This window comes from Heterodontus francisci, chromosome 9 (assembly GCF_036365525.1).
Source record: "Heterodontus francisci isolate sHetFra1 chromosome 9, sHetFra1.hap1, whole genome shotgun sequence".
In the NCBI taxonomy this organism is placed as follows: Eukaryota; Metazoa; Chordata; class Chondrichthyes; order Heterodontiformes; family Heterodontidae; genus Heterodontus; species Heterodontus francisci.
Window position 1 is genome coordinate 32,389,936 of NC_090379.1, and position 26,802 is coordinate 32,416,737.

Genomic DNA, 26,802 nt, shown 5'->3' on the forward strand with positions numbered 1-26,802 from the left:
TAGATGAGGAATGCTGTTTTGATATTGGTATTATGTTATATTGCTTATGGGTAACCTCAGATAACCCAATTTATCCTTGTCACCCTAGTCAATAGTATTCATGGCATCCCATTACAGTTGTGACATTTATAGTTAATATAAATTGTGATTATAGAAAAATGTCAGCTTTAAATATTCAGAGTAGAAACTCAATTAAAAATACATTGAAAGTGGTTGCATCTTGCATTTTGTTTTATAGATTGTCTAATGCTAAACTTAAGATTTCATTTCAGTTTATACTTAGACTCCAGAAGGAAACATATAAGAAAAAGTAATTGACAGAAAAAGTTATAGCTGGACATTTCATCATTGTTTTAGTATTATTGTACTCGATACAATAGTCTAGAAATTAGCTAGTATAAAAAACATATGAAAATTGTAATTGAGGGAAAAGCATCAGATAAAATTGCAAGTGTTCCTTTACATGCATGTGCAACTAGTTTACTCAGTATCCAATATTTCTGTCAGTGCAAGGAGGCTTCTCTGTATTAAAGTGCATAATGCACATGTAATTGTAATTAGGCTTTTAATAGCAACACAATGGATGCTTAAAAGAGAACAAACATATTAGTAAGCATGTGCATCATATGCTCATATATGTCTTTTCTGCTCACTTAATTTGGCTACTGAAGTTAAGTGCTGATTGTGTAACATGCCAGTGGAAACCCCCCAAGAAACAGCTGATTTTGTGATCGAACGTAATGAGTATTGCATTCAGTAGTCTCCTAGCAATCAACTTGGCCAAGGAAGCTGAGCAGCCGAAGCTATAAGATGGTGCCAAAGATGTATTGTTTGGACTCACTGCTGCAATTCCCTTCAGCAGGACCTGGGCATGAACTAAAGAGCTGTGCCTTATAAGGCAACAATTAATAAGAAAGCAGTGATGATGCTGTGCCATCTCTATTCAAAAACCTCCAAACAATATTTTTGATCCAGATGGCACAGCTAATGACCATCAAGGTCACCATGGCTCGCAATGTTACTATACTTCCAATTCCTTCCAGGAGAATACTGGGGACATCTGTAGTGCCACCCAGTTTGCTGCCCATAGACTCAGTAAGAACATGACTAATTCTTTTTGAAGAGGGAAAATACCTTCATAGCTTACACTACTGAGCAGCAGCAGTATGACAAGGCTGCAAAATTCTGTTGTACCACTTGATTCTTAGAAATACAAAGGATGATTGTATGTGCCCCTGCTCATAATTCTGTGGCATACATGAACAGAAAAAGGTTCTACTTTCTTACTGTTCAACAGCAACCAGAACAGAAACATACAGGATAATACCTGGTTTCCTTGTAGTACTCCCAATACATTTATTTTGCATCAATTTTCTGTGCCAGAAGGTAGGTAGACTGAAAGCAAAGAAAGAACCTGCCTTTATACAGCACCTGTCATGACCTCAGGACATCCCAATGTGATTCACAGCCAACCAGGTAATTTTGAAGTATAGTCACTGTTGTCGGGACACGTGACAGCCAATTTGCACACAGCAATGAGATAAATGACGAGATAATCTGTCTTCGTGATATTAGTTGAAGGATAAATGTTGGACAGCACCTTTTATGCCCCCACAGAGGACAGTCAAGGTCTTGGTTTAACTTTTCACCTGAAAGATGGTACTTCCAACAGTGCAACATTCCCTCAGTACTGCACTGAAATGTCAGCCTGCATTATGTGCTCAAGTCTTTGGAGTAAGTTTTGAATCCAAACCCTATAGTTCCAAGTCAGGATGATGTGTGACTTGGAGGGGAACTTGCAGGCAGTGGTATTTCCAGGTGTCTGCTGCCCTTTTTCTTCTCGGTGGTCAAGGTCTTGGGTTTGGAAGGTGTTGTTGAAGGAGCCTTGAGCTTACATTTGTTATTTTGAAGCATTGTTTCAGATGACTGATTAGATCAGGGCTGCATGTCAGTGCTGATGAGCCCTATCAAGGTCTCCAGTATCACCATCATGAGCCACATTCTTCATAAACTTTGCTCTGGAAGGAGGCCCAGCCATGGAGGAAGAAGAACAGCATGCAGAACCTGTGATAGTAGTAGAGGGAGGTCAGTGAACATGAGGAATTGGTTCATGAAACATTAGTGCAACCTGGTAGACTGGTACACCTCTAATTAATAAAGATACATTTGCCTTACTGCCATCTCCTCCTATGCCTAGTGCACTAGTTGGACCATCAGTTCTATAAATTGCATGCTTCCATTCAAAAACACTAGTGTCTTCTGGGTTTCTACATGTAGTAGCATCAAATCCTTTGCTAAGCAATCAGCAGTCTTAACCTTTGTTTGCAGTGCAATTTCAGCTGTTTAAGTGCCTTCTAATTGCAGTTTGAAGCTGATTTAGAGAAATAATGCTGTCACCTTTTCATTGGTTAAGCCAGCATGCTGGAGAGAAAAAACATAGATTGAAAACAAACAAATCCAGAGCTAAACCAAAAGGAGCACAATCTCTTTGTAACCCACAGATAGCCCTTGAATGAATAGTGCACCAACAATTTCTAGACTAATACTACCCAGATGTCAGTCTATAGCCTACTTTCAGCAGTCTGGACATTGGATTGCTTGTGAGGTCATAACTGAGCATGATCCTGTAGCACATGTCATAATCATAGAGATATAGCACTGAAACAGGCCCTTTGGCCCACCGAGTCTGTGCCAACCAACAACCACCCATTTATACTAATCCTACATTGATCCCAGATTCCCTACCACCTACCTACACTAGGGGCAATTTACAATGGCCAATTTACCTATCAAACTGCAAGTCTTTGGCTGTGGGAGGAAACCGGAGCACCCGGCAGAAACCCACATGGTCACAGGGAGAACTTGCAAAGTCCACACAGGCAGTACCCAGAATCAAACCCGTGTCACTGGAGCTGTGAGGCTGCGGTGCTAACCACTGCACCACTGTGCCACCCATGCAAGCACCAAAAGATATGATTTACCTTTTCTCCAATGCTTTGCTTCTAAAGATTGGCAAACAGATGCTAAATTATTATCTTACCCAATGCTTGCTACTGATGTCTTATTTTACCAAACTTCATCTTGCAATGCCCATTTTTTAGCCAAACTCTTTCTGTGGGTTCCTTGCGGGGCTCAATTCCTTTGTTACTATTCATTTAGATGACTTTTTTTTAGTAATTAATTATTAGAACATTAGTCTAGTGCAGTAATCTTCATGCAGTTTTGGTTCCAAATATTCCACACACTTTTAAAATCAATTTTTCAATTTGTATATTTTAGCAGCTGCTAAGCGGTTTTGATATTCCATACCTCACCCCACATTCTGCTGAACAAATTAATCTCTTTCACCTTGTTCTTTAACTGATGAATGTGATTCCTTCACCTTTACAGAAATCCATTTGGACAATCTAGAAGCTTCTAATTCTAGTGAAGAAAAAAATCTGAAACAAAACCTGTATAGTAGGTTTGAGTAATATTTATCAGAAACTTTTCCATTGCTAAGAGTCTGGGAATGATAAAACAAGTGAGCTTAACAATCATAGTTGCGAAACTGTTTAAAGCAATTTTACAGGATGCTTTCAATGTTCATCTGAAGATAACAGATAGTCATTGTTTAGGATTTAGATGCTTCACAAATCTGCTAGGATTCTTTAAGCAGACAGGTAAAAAGGTTGATGAAGATTGTGTGATGAAAATAATCTGCTTGTACTTTTAGAAACAATTTGATGATAAAGTTTCACGTGTTAGATAGGTAAAGGAGGTTAAAGTCTATGGAAGTAATATCAAATTACGATCAGGTGAGGAGGGGTCGAAGGGCTCCCCTCTTGTCCTTTTCCTCGTTTTTACTGCAACAGGGTTTATTTTCTTTTTAAAGTGAATGTGCTGGCCAATTCAGTAAGTGTTTAACTATTTACGTGCTATCATCATAAAAGAAGCAATCATACAGGTTTTCTTGAGTTTAACAAAGAAAGAGGTTAGCTTTATTGTACTTAAACCGATCTAAGTAAAATAACAAACTACGCTCCAACTTCCCCACACACACATGCATGTGCGCGAGGTTCACACACACACACAAATAGGTTACAGAGTGGGGAAGGATAGATTGGTTGGATTAAAGTCTGGAGCAATAAAAAGGGGGATACAATCTGTGGAGTTTAGTGACTCAGTTGGCTTCCGGCTGAACCCGGTGGTCCTGAGGCATCCGTTTTGTGGATGTGACCAGCAGGTCAGTGGTCTTCCTGGAAACAGCCATGTGGATGAGTTCCTTCACAGGATTTCTGTTGGCCGCAATGAGAGGCTTAGGTGGTTACGGCCAGCAGGCAGGGTTTGAAACTTACCAGGCAGACTGAGGAGAGAGAGGGAACCCACTTGGGTCTCTTCTGATGTGCAGTTGCTTGTCTGCTGCAGAGAGAGAAAACCTAGCATAAAACACAGAGATGATGGGTCTGTCACATGATGTCTCAGTGTGTATTTCCTCTTGCAATTTAATTAGTTCATATCTAGGAATTGCCTTCTCTCAATCAGGGTCCCAGTGTTCAAGTAATTACACTTAAATGGTTTGTCTCCACCAGTTTAATGTCCCAAGTGTTTGCCTTTAAATGTCTTATTAATGGGGACTAGCCAGGTGAATTACTCCAAACTTCTCAAGTCATTGTTCTGGAGGGGACTGGCCAGACAATTCAGCTCCCTCTCGATGCATTGGAATGTAGGGGATTTTGATGCAAATTTTGGTGTCCATTTTAGCTGCTAGCAGACACCTTTTTAAAAAATCTTAGTTCAGGTTTCCAGCCGATGGATTAAAAAAAAATCATTTGGCGTAGCACGTGTTTGTGACAGATGACAAAACATTTGAAAAATAAGAAGAAACAGATGATGATCAATAGGAAAAGTTCTGACTGGGACCCAGTGTTTAGTAAAGTTCCACAAGAATCTGTTGTGTGTGCCCTGCTGCTCACACTGTTGAAAAACAACATTTAGAGATGACACTGAATTGTCAGCTACTGCATATAAGAACACTGAAAACATTTAATGAGAAACTTATAAAAAGTAGGTGTGTATTCATGGGAGTATAGAAGATTAAGAGTATCTAATTAAAAGGATTTGAGAAAGTAAATAGATTAATTCAATTGGGTATTGACTCAGTAAGAAGAGGTTATAAAATCAAGATTATTGCTAGGACTTTAAAGGATTTTTCTGAATCACAGATGGTTATTAGATTTGTGAAATTTAGCTAAAAACTTGAAAAAAGGTTAAATTATATGGTAAAGATCAGGGAACTGGGATTAGAGGAGTTATGACTCCAATGGGAGCACTAGGATTACTGGCCTCTTCCTACAACAAGAATTCTATGACTCTTATGATTTAAAGGGATTTGAGCAAGCCAAGGAATGGCAGATGGATTTTAATGTGAATAAATATAAAGTATTGGAACAAGAAATGTGAAATCTTTCTCAGAATGAAGGACTATCCTTTAGCCAAAATATAAAAGGAAGTGGATTTCGATGTGATTAGTGACCATTCACTGGAAAGTATCCAGTCAGTGTGAAGCTGCCAACAAGGGTAATTATGGCTTGTGATACATATAAAAGGCAATTAACTTGGGAATGCAAGTTATTCCAACCTTGTATGGATTAATGATGAGGCTACATTTGGAATATTGTCTAATTTTGGATACTATGCCTTGAAAAGGACATTAATGTGTCAGCTAGCATTCGGAGATGAACAACAAGGACGATTTTAGGGTCACAGGACTAGAATTTCCATTTTGCTCTGATAATTTTACAGAAGATCTCGTTGGTAGGAAGGTGTTGAGCACGGTTCTCTGCCACGACCATGCTATTTTCACCTCCTTGCTCATTTCTCAGTCTTGAAGCCTGATTATAAAATTAGCATACTTGAAATTAGACAGGAAGCTAAAGTTGTTTTAGCTTAAGGTATCAATTTTATGTGTACAAACTGCAATTTTTCCATTTGAAAACTGCAGAGGAAGATATTAGTAAGATGTACTCTGGGCTCAAAGATTGCCAACAACCCCTAGACCTCAACATTGTATGGTCAGTGGAGGAGTCCTGGTATTGCTTATAGTATTGCTGATAGAGATGGCTTGGCCATGTGAGCCACATGGAAGATGGCAGGATCCCCAAGGACACATTGTACAGCGAGCTCGCCACTGGTATCAGACCCACCGGTCGTCCATGTCTCTGCTTTAAAGACGTCTGCAAACGCGACATGAAGTCCTGTGACATTGATCACAAGTCGTGGGAGTCAGTTGCCAGCGTTTGCCAAATTTAGCGGGCAGCCATAAAGGCGGGGCTAAAGTGTGGCGAGTCGAAGAGACTTGGCAGTTGGCAGTAAAAAAGACAGAGGCGCAAGGGGAGAGCCAACTGTGTAACAGCCCCGACAAACAAATTTTTCTGCAGCACCTGTGGAAGAGCCTGTCACTCTAGAATTGGCCTTTATAGCCACTCCAGGCGCTGCTCCACACACCACTGACCACCTCCAGGCGCTTACCCATTGTCTCTCGAGATAAGGAGGCCAAAGAAAGATTCAGGGCTCTGCAAGTGCTCGTGGAATGTAGCCCAAGGAAGAGGCAACAAAATTGATGTCAAAAAGAAAAAGTTTTTGCAGGTGACCTGAAACCTCTGGGGTCTGCTGCAGTAAAAATCCAACCCTATTCTGGCACATCTTCAAGGCTGGAGGATTAACTAAGGTTTTGGTTTCCAGAAATACAGTTAATAATACCAATGACGTTAAACTAAATTCCTAATGCAATAATCAGTTGACCTCTGCACATTCAGGGATAACAAAGTAAATTTGAAAATGCTTTATGATGAGATTAGATAGGAAGAAATAAAGTCAGAAATGTAAGTGTTCCTGGAATCACTTCAACCATCACTGATTTCTGAACCATTTTGAGTGGATGTTCTTCTTGAACAAGGAGGGCAGTGACACATAATAGATGAAAGACTGTGCGGATTATAAAAGAAAAGCTGAATGTCTTACCCCACTCTTTGCAAATGAAAAAGTTGCAGTCTGTACATATATAAAATTGATACCTTAAGCTAAAACAATTTCAGTTTGTCGGGTGAAATCCATGGTCAAATTTCGATTATGATAACTTGATTTATTCTCAACCTTTTATGTATCTGCTGATGATCTTTTTGTGATTGTAATTTCACTGTTGCCTCTTTTACGAGAAAAGAGGGAACAGGGGATGAGACACGACGGAAATGCAAGAGACATAGAATTGCACAGCATAGAAATGAGTCAGATGCCAAAGCATTTCAGAAGAGTAAAACCAGACGACCACCTGGCATCGATCTTGACACCGGAAATGACAAAGGCACACCCTGCCCAGTGGACCCTGCAAAGTCCTCTTCAATAACATCTGAGGACTTGTGCTAAAATTGGGAGAGCTTTCCCACAGACTAATCCTACTCACCGAATTATATCTTACAGCCAATGTCCCAGGCACCACCATCACTATCCCTGAATATGTCCTGTCCCACTGGCAGGCCAGACACACCAGAGGTGGAAGCATGGGATGCAGTCGGGAGGGAGTGGCCCTAGGAGTCCTCAATATTGACTCTGGACCCCATGAAGTCTCATGGCATCAGGTCAAACATGGGAGAGGAAACCTCCTACTGATTACCACCTACTGCCCTCCCTCAGTGATGAATAAGTACTCCCCCATGTTGAACACCACTTGGAAGAAGCACTGAGGGTAGCAAGGGCACAGAATGTATTCTTGGTACTTCAATATCCATCACCAAGAGGGGCTCAGTAGTACCACTACTGACCAAGCTGCCTGAAGGACATATCTGCCAGACTGGGCCTGTGGCGAGTGGTGAGAGAACCAACAAGAAGGAAAAACCCTACTTAACCTCATCCTCACCAATCTACCTGTTGACATTGACGGTAAAGTCACTAATCTTGAAACATAAGGAGACCAATCAAGACATTCAAATAGTAATGTTGCACCTGTGAGCAGCACCACTAGAAATGGGATTACCATCCCCAGCAGAGATCATGCTTGGAAGGCAGGTTGGGACAACTCTTTCAAGTCATCATCTGATCAGATTGTCGTCAGTCCAAGATAAATTATTGGTTAGAAAAGAGAAAATGAACATCACACATGACAAATATGCAGGCATGGCGTTGCCTCCTCTGCAGATCTAACAGAAGGTCCACCCGCAAAAGAAGACTTGGTTCCCTGTGGAAGTGTCAAAGATCTGTGATGAGCCACGGTCATATGAGGTCAATGCCCTGAATGGAATGACGTTGAGGAGAAATAGAAGTCAGCTGAGAGAATTATCCAGCAGCATCATTCCAAACACTCTTGTAGCGTCAAGAACATGTTCACATTCAAGTCCTGAGAGTGGAGTTAAGGAAGATGATGTACAACACTCAAGTACAAGATAATTGTCAGTCTATGTGTCAAGTGCAAAGAATTGACAATTCCAGATTTCAACAAAGTTTCACTGTTACCAGATCAGGTCGAGTCAGCAGACCACCTGTACGTTTCAGAGACACTTGAATAATTAATGTGAGAGTCCATACATATGCGAATACTGTTCACAATTATCATATTTCATTATGTACGTAGCTTATAATTTATGTAATTTTTCTATTTAAGGAAAGGAGGATGTTGTGATATTGCTTTAATTGCTTTAATACTGATTAACATACTACTGAATATGTAAATAGTTTAGCGTGCATCATCACCGGAAGTGATGCAAGTTAGCATATGATACAGTAGTTACAGCAGTCTTAGTCAGCAGATAGCACCTCTGCTGAAGAGCTCTCCTAAAATACTGTTATTCTTCAACAAAGAACCCTTTGTTTAGTTTACCAGTCATTGTCATAGTGTTTGGTCTGTTTGTGTTAAGAGCCAATAACACAACTGCCTTGAGGCCGCCACCACTAGTGGTCTTCCTTACAGCCTGCTCTGAGGCTGCACCCATTGGTTTCCTATCTTACAGCTTGTCTGCCTTCAGAAAATCTGTTAAATTTAAAGTCAATAGCTCATTGTCCTTTTCCAATATAAAAAGTCCACAAGTCTGGCTGCAGCAGAGTCACCTAGGCGTTCCATTGTTGCCAGATGTTTGCAGCTGCTATGCACATTTACATCCTCAGAATCACTGACTCTTTGTTTACGATCTGAAAGTCTGGGAGTGTGAAACCCATTGTTCCTCAGGTGTTATACTGCTGCAATCTTTGCTTTTCAAAAAAAGCTTTGATCTGTGTTCTCTGATGTCTTGTTAACCAAGATTTCAGTCTTGTCTTTAAGCAGAGTTGATGTGAGGTCACCTGACTTCTCTGACTCCATCTTAAACTTTAAAAAAAATCACAGATTTTAAAACACAATCATGTTACAAAGTCCAGCATTCATAACATGTAGGCACAGCAAGAGTCCACAAATAGCACAAGTTAAATCACCGTTTAACCTGTTTTGGTGGTGTCAGTTAAGGGATAAATGTTTGGCTAGGACACAGGATGAACTCTTCTGCTCTTCTTTGAATAGTGCTAGAGAACCTTACTTTCATGTGAACAGGCAACTGGACTCTCAGTTTAACAAAAAGGCAGCACCTCTGGCGATGCAGCAGTGCCTCACTACTGCACAGAAATATCAGCCTAGATTATTGCTCAAGTCCTGTCATGGGGCTGAAACCCACGACTTTTATGACTCAGAAGCCAGAGGGGTAGATAGGCAAGACTGCTACCACTGAGCCAAGCTGATCATGAATACTTTTTACATAATCATCAAAAGCATTACCCTTGGGAGGGAAGATGGTAAAATTTAATTTTATTTTTTTAGTGGACAAGCAATGTCAACCCTATTCGTGGACATCCTGGAGTCCTAGATGACAGGGAAATCCCAAAAGGCTTCTTACATTTACAAAGGTACGTTTTTCCAGGCCTATGAGTACCAACGGTGATTGCAGACAACTACAGTTGATGATCAAAAACTCCTCACAACTGGACTGTGTTGAATGACAAGTGGACATCCATGTTATAGCCTGAAGATTTGTCACAGACCTCAGTCAGAGTCTATTAATACCTGGTTACAGCTGCAGATTCAGAAAGGGGGAAAGGAGGAGAGAGATGGCATGTGTGAGCGAGCAGATATTCATTGGAGCTAATGCTAATGGGCTGATGAACTACAGTTAATTCAGACAGTATGTTCCTGCCAAGTATAATCCCAGACTGGAAAATCGCGTGACACTATGTGGCAGATTTCATCTTTACCCACTGCGCTTTAAAAAGAATGAAAATCAGATGGATGCCGTAAACAACGTGCAGTCTACTCTTCCAGCTTACCACCCAGGCAGTGAAGATTAAAATCCACCTCTATGATTAGATTTTGGAGTACAAAATGCACCTCAAAATCACACTGCAAACTAATGTAGAAAATGAGCATTTGTTGTGGACAAACTACTGTACCAAATAGGGCAGTTAGCAATGCATCTTGAAATTATTGGGCTGGAGTTTGTTCTCCCCCAGGCGTCAGCTTCTGTGGTGTGGGGGGCACCTAAGATGGCTCCGGATGAGGCCCACCACAGACCTTGATGCTGTGAGGGCCCGGCCCGATCTTCCTGGCGGCGGCGAGGCTCCAAGGCGGCTCCCCCGCTGCTCGGTGACAGGACCACAATTTAAATATTAAAATTAATAAATTTAAATATACTTAACCTGAGATCTTGAGGGCCCGCCACCATCGTCGGCACAGCAGCCGGCACTGCCGTGCCTTCAGATCGTCATGTGGGGAAACGAACCACCACATTGGTGGGAAGGAGGAGGTAAGTTTGTCAGTGCGGGAGTGGGAGGGACGGGTCAAATAAACATAATGCGTGTAGGGGAAGGTGGGAAGGGTTGAAACTTAAACTTTGTGCAGTTTGTAGGGGGGGGAAGGTCAGATGTAAAAGGTAAGACTTTTGGGGGGGAGGAGGGCAAATAGTTATTATAATTTTTTGGGGGTGGTGGTTGGAAAGGGGCATAATAAATTTATTTATTTAATGTTGGGGAATCTTACTTTAAAGATTTAAATATGCCAGCAGGGCTGGCTGCTCTTTAAAGATGGCGCGGGCCGACCCAGCTGTTTAAATGATCTGCCACGCTTAAGATCGCGGTGGCTCTTTGGCGTGCGGCCTGCACAGGCGGGCTGCCATTTTTTGAGCTTGTCGCCAAGACCAGCAGCGCGCTGTTAAAATTCGGCCCATTATGTGCGTCAGCATATTAAGCAGTATACTTTGCATATAGTATTGAATGACCGGAATTCTCAGGACATTTTTGTTACACTACTGGACATTTTGATTGCTTAGCCTTCAAACTTTAATGGCAGAGCTAATATTCAAAGTCAGGTTAAGAAAACCTTGACAAAGTTTTTTGATAAAACAAGTCTGAGAGTGACTGCAAAAATGGTTTCACAAGAACCTTATTTCCAAGCCACGGTTTATTCTTAATATGTTCAAGTGTTTTTCCTCTGGATTTGGTCTCTAAAAACCCTTAAGGAAACCAATTATTACCTTATGTGTATCCATTTCCAATGATGATGAAAGGAAATAACCACTGACTCTTGAGTAAAAGAGACTATGTTCATGGTTTACTCTTTTTATTTTAAAGGAGCCAATCATACCATAACGTCAAAGAATTTATGTTCTTGGTTTGCCTTTCAAGGAACTTTTCTTCACATAAAGAATGATCAAAAGATGGAATGGAATGCCGGATAGAATAGTGCAAGCAAAAATCAGCCCCCTTAGCTCACTCCACCCTCTCTTCCAGGACTGCCCTGACTGGTGGTGCTTAGCAGCCTGAAATTGACATCTCCTGTCGGGCAAGTTGCAGGCGTAAATGAAGGGTTTACCACATGTTAAAGGACCACACTGACAAATTTATCAGCCATGAGTGGGGGACATGTTAGGGTTCCTCCGCTCAGGATTCTTCAGCAGTTCCTGCAGCTGATGACGAAAGTTAAGTGTTTTAATTTTGTTTTAAGTAATACCTCAAAAAACTTTTGTCGCTGTGCTACTCGCAATTTCGGTGAAAATGGTACAAAGTTTCTGGAAATAATTGACAGGTGACGTAAGTGACTTCATTTCAATTTTCCTGTCCTGATTGCAAGGAAATAATTAATAAAGAATATGTGACTTCACTGAATGTAGAGTTACTGGGGGTTAAATTGGATAACTCCTGAAAACAGGTGCGGAGATCGTGGGCAATTAACCCACAACTGTTCGTTGCGTTGCAGATAACATATTAACTTCATGTCTTGTGTTTTATATGATTGTTCTGTGCAGTCAGTGCTACCCGTGCTGTTCATTGGCTGCACGCATCAGCAGGGGGTCCAACATCATGGGTGGCTAATGCTGCTGAAAGGCTGCACCACTAAAAAGGATGGTGCATTATGGCTGCAAGAAGTAGCAAGAATTCTTTGTCAACTGAATTTGTGCTGTAATATATTGAAAAATGGCTGAACATGCGAGAGAGCCAAGTATAAGAAACCTTCAAAATACCTACAATTGCACAAGCAGCCAGAAGAAATAATACAAGTAACCTGTAAGTACTTCATAATTCCTGGAATTAGCTCCGGTTGGGGTCCTTCATTCCATTTAACATCCCGTTCTGCTGTGCAAGATTAAGACAGGGCGTTGTATGCAGCAGGGAGTTGGAAAATAGCAGCAGTGTTTTCCAGTCATCTTGCTGCTCTGCATGCTGCCAGCGGTCGTGAGGCATATGTGCAGAAAGTCCCTTTACCAAGATGGCATCAAGTGCACTTCCTATTGGAAGTGTGCGTGGGCATCTTGGACCCCATCTGAGAGCCTTAGTCCAATTTAGCCTCCATTGTTTTCCAGTTAGGCACCTAAAATAATGGTGGTGGTGTATTAATTATCATTTATATGACTTTTTTTATAGTTTAACTAATATTGTACTCCTATACCTATTGGAGCAATAACTGTACTTGGCATTATCTGTCATTGGACAGATTTAAGAGTTTACATGTAGCAGAAAAAACCTAGGTTGTGAAAGTACACCATGGGAGGTTCACTTTCGAAGGCTGAACTCATTTGTCTGAAATTCCTCTCTGATGTTTTAGTTGAGATGTTAACCCACTTAAAATGCTAGACAACTGTAACAAAATTAAGACTAATCTCAGATAGTTAAGCATAGTTGAAACTATTACAGTTCAGCTGGCAGTAAAATACCCTTTCCCTTTCAGCCAAGCTTTGTATTTAATTATTTATTGTAAAGTGTATGATTAAATGAGATGAAGAAAATTTCATACAGATGCTGCTATGTTGATTGTTCTTGCAGTTCTTGTGTGTTTTAAACCTTCAGGCTAAAGCAAGCGCTGGTCTGCTTTATCATTTGTTTTAGTCTGTTGCCTCGTATACCAATAACAACTTTTACAAGATTAAATACCCTGTCCTGAAGACATTTATCCTGGCAAAACTCCCAGATTTCAATTTACTACAGTAGTGTTTATGCATCCAGTTCCAAACCTCTTTTAAGGTCACTTATACTTCTAATATGTGTTCGTTATTTCATCTTGTCACAGCTGGTTTCATCTTTTGAACAAGTTTTCCTAAAAATGCTAGTTAGCCCTGAACTCCCCTTCGTTGTGTGTTAACTATATGGAACATTTTCACCTTTTACTTGGATGGTAAACTGTTGGAGTGAATTGCCAGCTCCTTAAAGAAACCTCCTTATTTTTATCTCCACCAGATCAGATGCACGCTGTATTAGACAAATGAAACTGCCATCTCAGGTACATCTACGGCAGTTTTTTTTTAACTTGCCATGCAGGCCCCCACCTGCCAAGAATGAGACACATTAGGATCGCCACATGAACATTGATTTTTTTAAACTGTTACTGAAGTAAAGAAAGAACTTGTTTTTAAAAAAATCACCAAACCCTTGACTGGAAAGACATTTTTGCATAGTAACAGATAGTACTTGGAAAGGACAAAGGGGCCACTCCCTGCTCCAATTTAATTCACAATGGACTTTTGATTATCAGACATTGAAGGTGGAGAGGCTGGCATTCCAGGTTAACTGCTAAGATGGCTGAATACACAAACAGAAGTGGTCAGACCAGTTTAGTCACATGACAAACTGGCTGTTGGAGTTTTTTTTATTTGAACTCGCTACAGAGTTTTAAAACTCAGAAAGCTGTTTGCTCCTGGACTGAAAAGACCTCTCTCCTGTCTGCTCTCATCTCGCTCTCACCAGCTTTGGAAACCATTGAAGACATATGAACCCCAAGAGAGAAAACTCTCCTACAGTGAACAAGGTTTAAGAAGAATACTGGGCCCCAACGTAAAGCAAGACCTACCTACAGTCAAAGACTCTACAGCGAGCTCAAAGTACAGGAAAAAAAACCCTCTTCAGAGATTACCTCAAACCTGTCCACTATTTTTCTTCTCTTTTCTGTCTCTGTTTGCATGTGCATATCGCATATGCCTGCTGGCGTGGGGCATGGCATGTATCCATAGGCGTTAACTGAATTAGAGTTTAAGTTTTAATAAATTTCACTTTTCTTCTTTAAACCTAAGGAAACCTGTTTGTGCTCATTTCTTTGTCTTATCATTGGAAAGCGGTGAACAAGGATTCACCAAGGGGCAGCTCAAAACGCAGTGTGTTTAAAACAAAATCCTGTTACAGTAAGACCAGATGAAGACGGAAAGGGACCCCTAGACACCTTTCTCACCTGGTCGTAACAAACTCTTAATTGAGAACTTTTTTTGCTATCACTTCAAATAATGGCAGTCACTTGCTCACTGCCGTTAAAGTGGAAATATATACAGTGAGATGGGTAAAATTGCACTATATGTGCACCAGGGGACATTTGTTGCTCCATGCTTGCACTATGCTGTTTTTAAAGGAACTGGCCATGCATTTTAAATAAATCTGAGATGATCTGAAGTTAACACCATTCAGGTATTTTTGAAGAAATTACAAGTTGCTTAATGTGAGTTACTTTAAGACTTCACTTTGTCTTAGAGCTCTCTCTCAGGTATTTGCTGTAATGTAGGCAAATTATTAAAAATGAATGCTTGTTATGCATTCAGAACACTGATGCAACGATTGAGATGAAGGCATTTTCCCTCACTCAGCACTATAGGAATTCATAGTTTCTTTCCCTCAATAAAACAAGATTTGAATAAAACACTACAATACAGATTCTGGCAGATCACTAGACTATTGAATCAATAATGAGAATGATGTGCTAATAGTATCCCTGTATGTGTCAGAAACATCTGATTCATTAGGTGGAAATTGAATCCTTCTGCTCCAATTTGGTTTTGAGGTTGTTGCTAGGTATGCATGATATTGTACTTACTGCTTCTGGGAATCGTGAGGTGCAAGGAATCAGACGAGTTGATTATAACTTTTTAAGTTAACACTTAGTTTACACTAATAACCTTAATATGTTTACAATAATTTAAATGCTTTTTTGAAGAAAAAAAAATCACTGGCTGAAAGGCTTCTTATCGTTCCTCTCTTCCTCATAATATTAGCAATATTCCAATGTATTTCTTAAGCAATTTTACTTCTGCAATAAATTTCCTAAATTTATATTTTAGCAGTTGGTTTCCTAATTCTGTCACGCAGCACAATCATTTACCTTATCTCAGAATGATAACGTGACCAATAGCTTTCAGAAAGGATCAGAGACTGCAAAAATCTCTTGTGTGGTCTCTTAGATTGGAAATGTGCATACATGTGCTGTAAGCCAGAAGAGTTCAGCTTGTGCCATGCATGCACTTATTATACCTTTAAAAAATTACCTTCACATTTCAAAGAGTCAGGTCACAAGAGACTTAACGCTGCTCCCTTAATCTGATATTAGTAATACATTTTAGGCAACAATCTGATGCATGGATGCTGTGGATGGAAATTGGTTTATATCAGTCTGTTTGAGTCTACAAAAATTTAAAATAAAATCTATTATTTGATGTGCAATTTTTGAATGCAGATTCTACATATAAAGGGTAGGAATGAGATATGAAATATATATAAAAAATATATAAGGTGTGCAACACATTTTTAAAATAAGCTTATAATAATTAAGTTTAAAATATATAGAAAGGCATAATTCTGAAGAATTCTCCATTGTCAATTTTTATTGTAGGTTCTTTGGTACATTAAAGAAACAGCTTCACCATCAGTACTACATAAGAATCAAATTAAGAATTACAATTTAACTTCAACTTTAGACTCCTGCACAAGTATGTATACTTTATACACAGTGTAACAAACTAATACTCAGCAGTATTTCCGATTTCAGTTGTCAGTTGCAAACATGTGCAAGTAAGAGGCCTCTAGACCAAAGAATATTGTTGACTTTGAGGGCTGAATTTTACGCAGCCCCAGCGGGTCAGTTGGTGGCGTGGGGGCAGCGTAAGGCGCGGAGGCTCCGGGAGGCCTACCCATCCCGCCTCCGGTCGACTTTACGGTGGGGGGAAACGGCCTGCCTGCCCAAGGCCAATCAAGGCCCTTAAGTGGCCACTTAAAGGCCCGCACCCGTCTCCACGGGTATTTTACCCATGGCAAGCGGGTGTGCTGGAGACGTGAAAGGCCGCCCAACGATAGCTGCCGGCCTTTCCACACCTTGGGAGTATGTCCCTGGCAGTCGGGCACAGGGTGCCTGATTGAGGGCCGCTCCTGCCTCCCAACCCACCCCCGGGACCCAAGACACCCCCCCCCCCCTCCCCTCCCCCCAAATGACCGCTCCAGCCTCACCAGGGAAGGACTGATCCCCTGGTGAAGCATGCCCAATTTACCTCATCTCTAGGCTCCATGGTGTCGGCTGGGCTGCAGTAGTGTGCACCACTCCCGGTGGCGCTGCTGGGACTAAGAGCTGCCGGCCCGCTGATTGGCTGGCAGCTCACTGAGGTGGGACCTCCTCCCTCAAGGGACAGTTAAAGCCCAGGGACCCGTAAAATGTGGGACGGATCCCTGGGCTAAGCCGAAGTGGGTTAGCCACTGACTTTTACGTCGGTGGCGAATTCCCGTCCGCCTAAGGTAAAATCCAGCCCTGAGTCTCTAATGCACATAATATGAAGATTAATATTTTCAAATGTCTAATTATTGCACTAAAACAATGACAGAGACAAGTTGGAGAGAGAAATGGATAATTCTGGAATACTAATATGTTTTGTAACTCGTTTAACCTGTTTCAGAATTTCTGTGTGGTTACTTCCAAATGGACTCAGCTTGATGCAGTTTGTGACTGTATAACCTAATGACAAATGTCAGGTCAAGACCCTTTTCCTAATGTCTGAATTAATACAATAAGATGAACTATTAGGTATAACTTAGTAACAATTGATCCTAAAACAATATGGCTCTACAAGCAATGTCACACAAATAAAAAAATCTTCGGTCTATTTCATCTGATTTAGATTTTTTTTAAAAGTGAGTGTTGATGATATTGTGAGGGCTGATTTGGAGGATATGCTGAGCCTGACAGTTTGAATGAAATGAATGGAGCCCCAGAGAAATTTTATTTTTAATCAGAGTGCTTCAACAACTGTATTATTTCAGTGTTGCATGTTAATTCAGCTTCCTCACTTGAGCACAAAAATTAGTTCCCTCAATCATTTCATTTGCATTTATACATTCTTGGAATTGAATTCTTCTGTTTAGTGTTTTAATGAAGTCATTTACCAGTTTAAAATAATTGTCAGGTTAACGACATTATTAAAATAGTGAACAAACAAATTCCATGCCACGTTAGCCATTGTATAAAAAATACTGCTGTGACATTTCCAAAAAAAATCAAAAGAAAGACAAACTTTGCAAAAAAAAAGAACCGACTGATATGCTTCATAGCTGTACTGTACAACAATGTCATTCAAATTGTGGTAAAATGGCAGTAATTGTATAGTCCGCAGAGCCTGGCATTAACCATTCTATGGCTATCTTGAGAAATTGTGGGCAAGATTTTATTCGGCCCTTGGAAATGGGCACGGAGGCAGAGGGGCAAACAAAATGGCAGGGGGCGCCGCTCCCGATGTTGCCCTGGTGCCCTACCATTTTGTCTAGGGTGGTGAAGACTGAGGATGGCCTTCCTGCCCCAGGCCAATTGATTAATGGGCCACTTCAGGACCTCTTCTCACCTCCACTTCAATTATATTGAAGGCAGAGTGGCCTGCCGCCGCCGCAGGGAGACACAGCCAGGTCACGGCTGGTGGCCTTCTAGTGGGGTCAGGGGTGGGCCATTATGTGATGGCAATCTAGGGTTCCTGGAGGGCCCTCCCCCACCAGCAGTGATGGCTGCTCCCCCACGAAGTTCCTCTCCCTTCCCACCCCACCCTGTCGCCAGGGCCTGCCTAAATGGCCCTGCGATCCTGACCCCACTCACCTCTCCCGGGGTTTCCTCCATTCTTAAGGACTGCACCGCTCCTGGTTTTGCTGCTGGCACTGCAGAGCTGCCGGCCTTCTGATTGGCTGGCAGCTCTGGAGGCAGGAGTTCGTCCCTTAAAGGGGCAGTGTCCCTGATGACGGGCAGTTAATTGGCTGCCTGCCATGTGATAGCAACAGGAATCAGACAGAGGACTGAGGCGGGGTCTTTAACCCGCATTCTAGCCCACCCCCGGGACCTCTGTCGCCAGAATAAAATTCAGCCCTATATGTTCATTGCTGTCAAATGCTGTGAGTTGGGAGAGATGTAATGTTCTTATTTATTTCCCAATATTTATCAAATGAGTGTGAATTCATAATATACAAAAAAACTCCAATATATTTTTTTCTTTTTGATACAGCTGTAAAACCAACAGATTATTCCCCATTAAAACCTTGGTGGACGGACATGGTCATTTTAGTTGTAGTGGGTTGTACAACGCTTGCTTTCCTGGTGGTAGCTGTAATTATCTGCTACAAAGCAATAAAAAGGTAAGCCTAAACTTTTCATATTCTGTGGACCAATTTGGCTGATGTGAGTGTTCTGTTGGTTTACTGTGGGGATTTCTTCTTGTGATTTTGTCTTCCTGTCATTTCACCAGTCAATTTGCATAAAAACCAAACCAAAACATCCCTTTATAAATGATAGTTAGACCTGACATGCCTGCACTGTGGATTTTACAGTTACCATAAAATAGTCATCACTGCTTAGTATGAAGTGTTAAGGAGAAAATGTAGAATACAGATTTTGTAGTTAAAGTTTTTAAAATGTTCTATATTCACTAGAAGAGCAAGTTTATGAACACTACTTGAACTGCAAAAGTTGAACAACTGCTGCCTTTAACTCCATCCGTAGTGCTTTTTATTTTTGTATAATCTATAGTGTAAGTGATTCAGTTATTCAATGGAGAGATTGTAGTATTCTGATGGTTATATATCTTGTTGGTTGGAGTGATTTTTACAGGAACATGCTGCAATGTAACTAATAACTTGAAGATCTATGTTCAAGTCCAGCTGCAGTGAAGCTTTGCAAAGTGGTCCTATTAAATTTTTGCTGATCAGCTATAACTTCTGCTGATTTTTCACAAAAGGACTGGCAGCATCATATGATATATACTGCAGACTAACTGTACCATGAGGTACCAACTTCCGGAATTTAAATGGATTAGCAATTGCACTTAAATAGAGAAGAATTAGATGCCAATAATCACTTGCACATTTGTACCTCACTGCATAATTTTGAGGAGTGAGTATTTTTTGAAGGTTGCTGGAGTATATGGTGTCGAAGAATAATGCAAGATACACGTTTTGGAGGGATAATATGCAAATGGGTTGAAATCGCTCCGTACAATATTAGTGACTAATGTGTATAACACATTTGTATGAAAGTCTTTTCTTCTTGCCTAATGAAGAAAGTAGCCAATTTCTTTTAATTATTTTAATTAACTTCACTTCTGTTGAAATAACTGGCTGAAGAATCTCTTGCAACTGCATAAACACATTTCCTACTAATATCACACAGTGTAATAACACGGCAGATATTATTGAGTAATCTCACAAACAATAGAAACATCATAAAAATGCATTATATTTAATTTTTTTGAGGTTACAACTTTTTTGAATCTAGCCATGAAAATTATTTGTCTACTTTAAAAAAAGATAGACTTGCTTTTATAAAGCACTTTTCATGATCTTGGGATCCTTGGCTTTATTAATAGAGGTTTAGAGTACAAAAGCAAGGAAGTTATGCTAAATCTTTATAAAACACTGGTTAGGCCTCAGCTGGAATATTGGCTGGAATTTAACACTCTCTCACAACCAGAGCTGGCTAGGAGGTGGGAGGGGGGGTTGCCGTGTAAAATTGTCAGGAGGGAGGGGGCCATGCCCGTCGCCTACCTGCCCCCGCTGCTATTTTACCAGTGGCGGGGAAGGTGACAGCCTGCCCTTAGTTCAATTGAGGCTCTTAAGTGGCCAATTGATGGCTACTTATGGGCCTCTTCCAGCTGTCGCTGGTATTTTACCAGCGACAGACGGGCACTTCAGCACTTGAGGAGGCCACCCAGTAATACCTGGTGGCCCCCTTGCGGGCTGATGGGGGGGGCCTTCCTGATGGCCCCGGCGCCTCACGTAAGTGACCCCCCAGCAACATGGGATGCTCCCACTAAAACTCCAACCACTGCCACCCCCCTCCCCCTTTACTGGGGTCTAGCCACTTGTCCCCAGTGATATATAACCCCACTTTCCTGTTCCCAGGCCGGGGTCCATGGTGGCTTGTCTCACTGGGTGCAGTCCCAGCAGTGGCCACTGCTCCCGATGGCGCTGCTGGGACTGAAGAGCTGCCGGCCCTCTGTTTAGCCTGCAGCTCTTGGAGGCGGGATTTCCTGCCTCAGAGGGTCAGAAGCCCTGACTGAAGCCAGTTAAGAGCCTGAGCCATACAAAATGGCTTTCAGGCCCAGCAAAGGCCACAACTTCACTGTTAAATTCTGGCCATTATAGTCAATTCTGGGCATTGCACTTTAGAAAGGATGTCAAGGCCTTAGAGAGGGTGCAGAAAAGGTTTAGATTAGAGATACAGCACTGAAACAGGCCCTTCGGCCCACCGAGTCTGTGCCGAACATCAACCACCCATTTATACTAATCCTACACTAATCCCATATTCCTACCAAACATCCCCACCTGTCCCTATATTTCCCTACCACCTACCTACACTAGTGACAATTTATAATGGCCAATTTACCTATCAACCTGCAAGTCTTTTGGCTTGTGGGAGGAAACCGGAGCACCCGGAGAAAACCCACGCAGACACAGGGAGAACTTGCAAACTCCACACAGGCAGTACCTGGAATCGAACCCGGGTCCCTGGAGCTGTGAGGCTGCGGTGCTAACCACTGCGCCACTGTGCCGCCCTAAATTTACTAGAATGGTACTAGGGATGAGGGACTTCAGTTTTGTGGAGAGACTGAAGAAGCTGGGGTTGTTCTGGGAGAAACACATCTGCTCCTCCTGGGTCCACAACAATCCTAAAGACTATTGCCAACCTCTGCATGGCTGGCTGTTCCCTCCCATTTGTTAAGATAGTTTGCTAGCTCATTTGTATCTGGTGTTAGATAAATATATATTTTCTTTTTACCAATCTGCGCAAACACAAATACATTCTGTGATGGGCAGATCAAAAAATTGAGAACTTGAACAACAACTTATAGAGTGCCTTTAACATCATAAAATATTCCAAGGGACTTCAAAGCAGCATTATTAAGCAAAATTTGACACCAAGCCATATAAGGAGATATTAGGGCATATGACTAAAAGCTTGGCCAATGAGGTAGGTTTTAATGAGCTTCTTAAAGGAGAAAAGAGAGGTGGAGGAGTTTAGGGAGTGAATTCCAGAGCTGAGGGCCTTGGCAGCTGAAGGCACGGACACCAGTGGTGGAGAGATTAATATTGGGAATGCTTAACAGGCCAGAATTAAAGGAGCACAGATATCCCTGAGAGTTTTATGGCTGGAGGAGATTGCAACGATAGGGAAAGATGAGGCCAAGGAGTGATTTGAATACAAGAATGAGAACTTTAAAATCAAGGTGTTGCTTAACCAGGAGCCAACACAGTTCAGTGAGCACAGGCGTAATGGGTGAACTACATTTGGTGTGTGTTAGGAGCATGGGCAGCAGAGTTTTGGATGATCTCAGTATGCAGAGGGTAGACTGAGGGAAACTGGCTAAGAGTGCATTGGGACAGTCAAGTCTAGAGAGAACAAAGGCATGGATATTTCAATAGCATGTGGCCAACACTATTGAGGTGGGAATAGGCACTCTTAGTGATGGCATGAATATGTGGTTGGAATAGGCACTGTTGATGATGGCATGAATATGTGGCCGGAAGCTCATCTTGGAGTCAGACATGACACCAAGGTTGCGAACATTCTGACTCAGCCTCAGACATTTGCCAGGGAGAGGGATAGAGTCGACTGTTGGGGTACGGAGTTTGCCACAGGAACCACAGATAATGGCTTCAGTCTTCCCAGTATTTAATTGGAGGAAATTTCTGCTCATCCAGTACGATATGTTGGTCTTGCAGTCTGACAATTTAAGTGATAGTGGAGGGGTCGAGAAAGGTGATAGCGAGCTAAGGCTGTGTGTCATCAGCATTAATGTGAAAACTGACACTTTTTTGAAGGAGCAGAGGAAAAGCATGTAGGTGAGAAATAGGAGGGGGCAAGGATAGATCACTGGGAGGTATGGTGTAGAAGTAGGATGAGAAGCCATTAGGGCGGCACAGTGGCGCAGTGGTTAGCACCGCATCCTCACAGCTCCAGCGAACCGGGTTCAATTCCGGGTACTGCCTGTGTGGAGTTTGCAAGTTCTCCCTGTGTCTGTGTGGGTTTCCTCCAGGTGCTCCGGTTTCCTCCCACATGCCAAAGACTTGCAGGTTGATCGGTAAATTGGCCATTAGAAATTGCCCCTAGTATAGGTAGGTGGTAGGGAAAATATAGGGACAGGTGGGGATGTGGTAGGAATATGGGATTAGTGTAGGATTAGTATAAATGGGTGGTTGATGGTCGGCACAGACTCGGTGGGCCGAAGGGCCTGTTTCAGTGCTGTATCTCTAAAAAAAAAGGTGATTCTCTGGCTACCTTTAGATAGATAAGAATGGAACTAGGCAAATGCAATCCCACCAAACTGGATGATGATGGAAAGGCATTGGAGAAGGGTGGTGTGGCCAGTCATGTCAAAGGCTGCAGACAGATCAAAAAGGAGGAAAAGGGACATTTAATCATTGTCACAGCCACATAGATTGCCATTTGTGACTTTGGTAACCTGATTGGAGGGATTCAAATATGGAGTTCCATAAAAGATGGGCACAGGATTGGGAGGTGAGAGCACATTCAAAGACTTTGAAGGGAAAAGAGAAGTGGAGATGGGGTGGTAGAGGGTGATGATGGCAGACGGAAGGCAAAATTAAATGGAGATACTAATGATGGTTTTGTGTGTCAATTGGTTGTACCTTGCCTTTGAGTCAGTGGGTTGTGCATTTAAGTTCTACTCCAGGACTTGAGCACAAAAATCAAGACTGACACTCCAGTGCAGTACTGAGGGAGTGCTGCACCATTGGAGGTGCCTTCTTTCGGATGCGATGTAAACTGAAGCCGCATCTGTCTTCTCAGATGGGTGTAAATGATCCTATGGCAGTCTTTCAAAGAAGAGCAAGGGAGTTATCTCCGGTGTCCTAGCCAATATTTATCCCTCAGTCGACAACATAAACAGATTATCTGGCCATTACCACTTTGCTATTTGTGGGAGCTTGCTGTGCGCAAATTAAATGCCACAATTCCTACATTACAACTGTGACTACTTTTCAAAAGTACTTAATTAGCTGTAAAGTCCATTGGTTGTGAAAGATGCTGTTTAAATACAAGTTTTCCTTTATATGTCGCTGTGACTGTGTTACATTATTTCTCTATTGTACATCTCACAAAATTGCTGAAAAAGACGAAATCAAATCCATGTTGCAAAATATATAGTTTTGTTTGGCAAAGCAATGATGTACAAATAGTAAGACAGACTAAGTTAAGTATACCTTCTAGAGCTGTTCTATCACATGGTGGAGTGCCAAGCATTACCCCATTCAGCATCTTAATTGCAGTAGAGTTTATTCGCCTACTATTTAACCAGCATAAGAACTGATTGTCTGAAATCATAACAGAAACCACAATGAATTAGTAATAATGGATTCCACTGTGTTCCACCTGGGAATAGAGATTAGATTGAAACTGATTGAAAGATTTGAGTTTCTGATCTGTAGTTTATTGGCATGGCACAAGTTGTTGTTGATTACTGATTAAGTTACATCAACTTCTGTCAACTTCATCGCCTGTTACTTTGACAACAAATGTGAGATTGAGATGATCACTTTGTATATTTGTCATTTTCCAATTGGCATTAATGTCACTTATGTCATGCATTTTTCGCAAGGATAAAATGCAGCGGATGTGCTTACCACAGCATAGTTATCTACCTAGGGAATGTAAAGCATTGTGTTTGGACTATGCCATTTTATGCCCTTCCCATTTAGTTAAAATCATTTAGTTCTATTAATGGTATAATAATTGATGTGAGTAACCTTGTCAGGCAGTTGATAGATTGTTAATCTGTTTTTCTCTATGCTTGTATAGAACATTTCTGCAGGATGTTGCTTCAAGCGTAGTCCTTCTTGCTTAGCTTTGATGGAGTATATTTTGCCTCAGGCTACTTTAAATATCATTGCTACAAGGTGCAAGTTGTCTCCCATATTTCTGGTACAGCCAGTCTCCTGCTAACACCTGACAGATCCTCTGCCTTATATCTTAGTGGTAACAAATGGAAGGGTTCTGTTCACAGGTTGAAGCAACTATTTGAATCTCTCCAGTTGTCACTCATGCAGAGCAGTAAAGATTACATTGAACTTGGTCCTTCTGAGGTATATCTTTATTGGCGGGTGGAATAATCACATCACTCCATCTCAGCAAGCTGTGGTTGAGTATTTAACAAATCTTTATCCTCTGCCACCGTGGGATTCTGGCCGTGACAGCTGTCGAGTCCGCTTAGGTTGCAGATCTGGCTTGTCTTTTCGAAAGAATGCTTTTTCCCTTAAGTAGTGAACTGAGCTATCCCTAGCCTAATGGATAAAACCGTCGCTTAATTCAATACTAAGCAACATCCATGTGAAGCTTCCAGATTCACTTCCAGGTCTGCCCTGTGCTAAATGACCTGATCTGTGGGCAACAGTAGTGGTATTACAATTCACCTCAGATTCCTTTGGCTGAAGATGAGAAAAATCAGTGCATTTTCCATGTTTGATTATTATCCATTGATCCTTGAAGGAGAGTGCATGTGTGGCCTTTAAACAAGAAGAGGCTCTGGCTTAGGAATGGGCAATAAATGCTGGCCTAGCCAGCGATGCCCACATCCCATGAATGAGTTAAAAAAAAATGACCCCTCTGAAACTGACGACAACTTCATTATTTACTACAAGCACAGATTAACGTGGAAATCCTGAAGTTGAGGTCTGTTACTCACTACTCCAACACAGGCTACACTATGGATTCCCTCCCCACCTCAGCCCCCCGCAGAGCAAGCAATTGTTGAAATCAGTTGATCCGATGAGAACTTTCCCTCTTCTGTTCTCAAATTGTTGTCAGAAACCTGATGAAAAAAAAATACCTTGTTCGAGCAGGTGTAACTGAGTTTTTAACAGTGATCTGAGTACTAACAATTGCTGAACAACAGATCTGGCCCTGAAAAATAAATGTTATATTTGTGGGGTTTTGTTGAAAGTCTCCAGTGTCGTGGCGAATTGTATAACTAGGGCTGTAGCAAAGGCTTTAAACTAAATAGTGGGGGTGAGGGTTCAGGTGAGGGGAAATTTAGAAAGTTAATGAGAAAGGGCAAGGCAATAGTGTAGGGTAGCGATACTGGTAATGAAAACCAGAGTGTGAAAGGAAGGGACAGAGCGTACAAACATTAGAGTGCTGCAGCAAATAAGGTCAGAGTCGGTAGAAATGATAGAATTAAAGGCTCTTTATCGGAATGCATGCAGCATTTGTAACAAGATGGATGAATTGATAGCACAAATAGAAATAAATGGGTATGATATGGTAACCATTAAATAGACATGATTGCAAGGCGACCGAGGCTGTGAACTAAATATTCAAGGGTATTTGCCATTTCAGAAGGATAGGAAGAAAGGAGAGGAGGTGGGGTAGCTCCGTCATAGAGTGCATTAGGGGCAGTTTGTTAGAACAATAGGTTCTGGAACCAACCCAGGAGCAGGTTGTTTTAGACCTGGTAATGTGCAATGAGACAAGATTAATAAATGACCTCATAGTAAAGGATCCTTTAGGCAAGAGTGATCATAACATGATAGAATTTCACATTCAGTTTGAGCGTGAGAAGTTTGGGTCTGAAACCAGTGTCTTAAACTTTTTTAAAAAGGCAATTACCGGGGTATGAATAGAGAGTTGGCTAAAGTGGACTGGGAGAATCAATTTAAAGGTGAGACAGTAGAGAAGCAGTGGCAGACATTTAAGGAGATATTTCATAACTCTCAACAAGGATATATTCCATTGAGAAAGAAAGACTCCATGAGAAGGATGCACCATCCGTGGATAACTAAGGAAGTTAAGGATGGTATCAAATTGAAAGAAAAGGTGTACAATGGTGCAAAGATTAGTGGAAGGCCAGAAGATTGGGAAAATTTTAGAAACCAGCAGAGGATGACTGAAAAACAGAGGGAGAAATTAGCCTATGGGAGTAAACTAGCAAGAAATATATAAACATCTTAGGGTCTTAAAAGAAGTGGCTGCAGAAATAGATGCATTGGTTGTAATCTTCTGAAAAATTCCTAAATTTTGGAAAGGTACCAGCA

At 41.5% G+C, this 26,802-nt stretch overlaps 1 protein-coding gene across 1 annotated transcript in view; it reads left to right on the forward strand.

Moving 5' to 3' along the window:
- Positions 1 to 26,802, forward strand: part of prima1 (proline rich membrane anchor 1) — a 92,876-nt gene that overhangs the window by 38,598 nt on the left and 27,476 nt on the right. Inside the window, exon 3 of the mRNA XM_068038268.1 lies at positions 18,765 to 18,894. Within this exon, the coding sequence (XP_067894369.1) occupies positions 18,765 to 18,894 (130 nt within the window). The remainder of the gene's footprint in view (positions 1 to 18,764; positions 18,895 to 26,802) is intronic.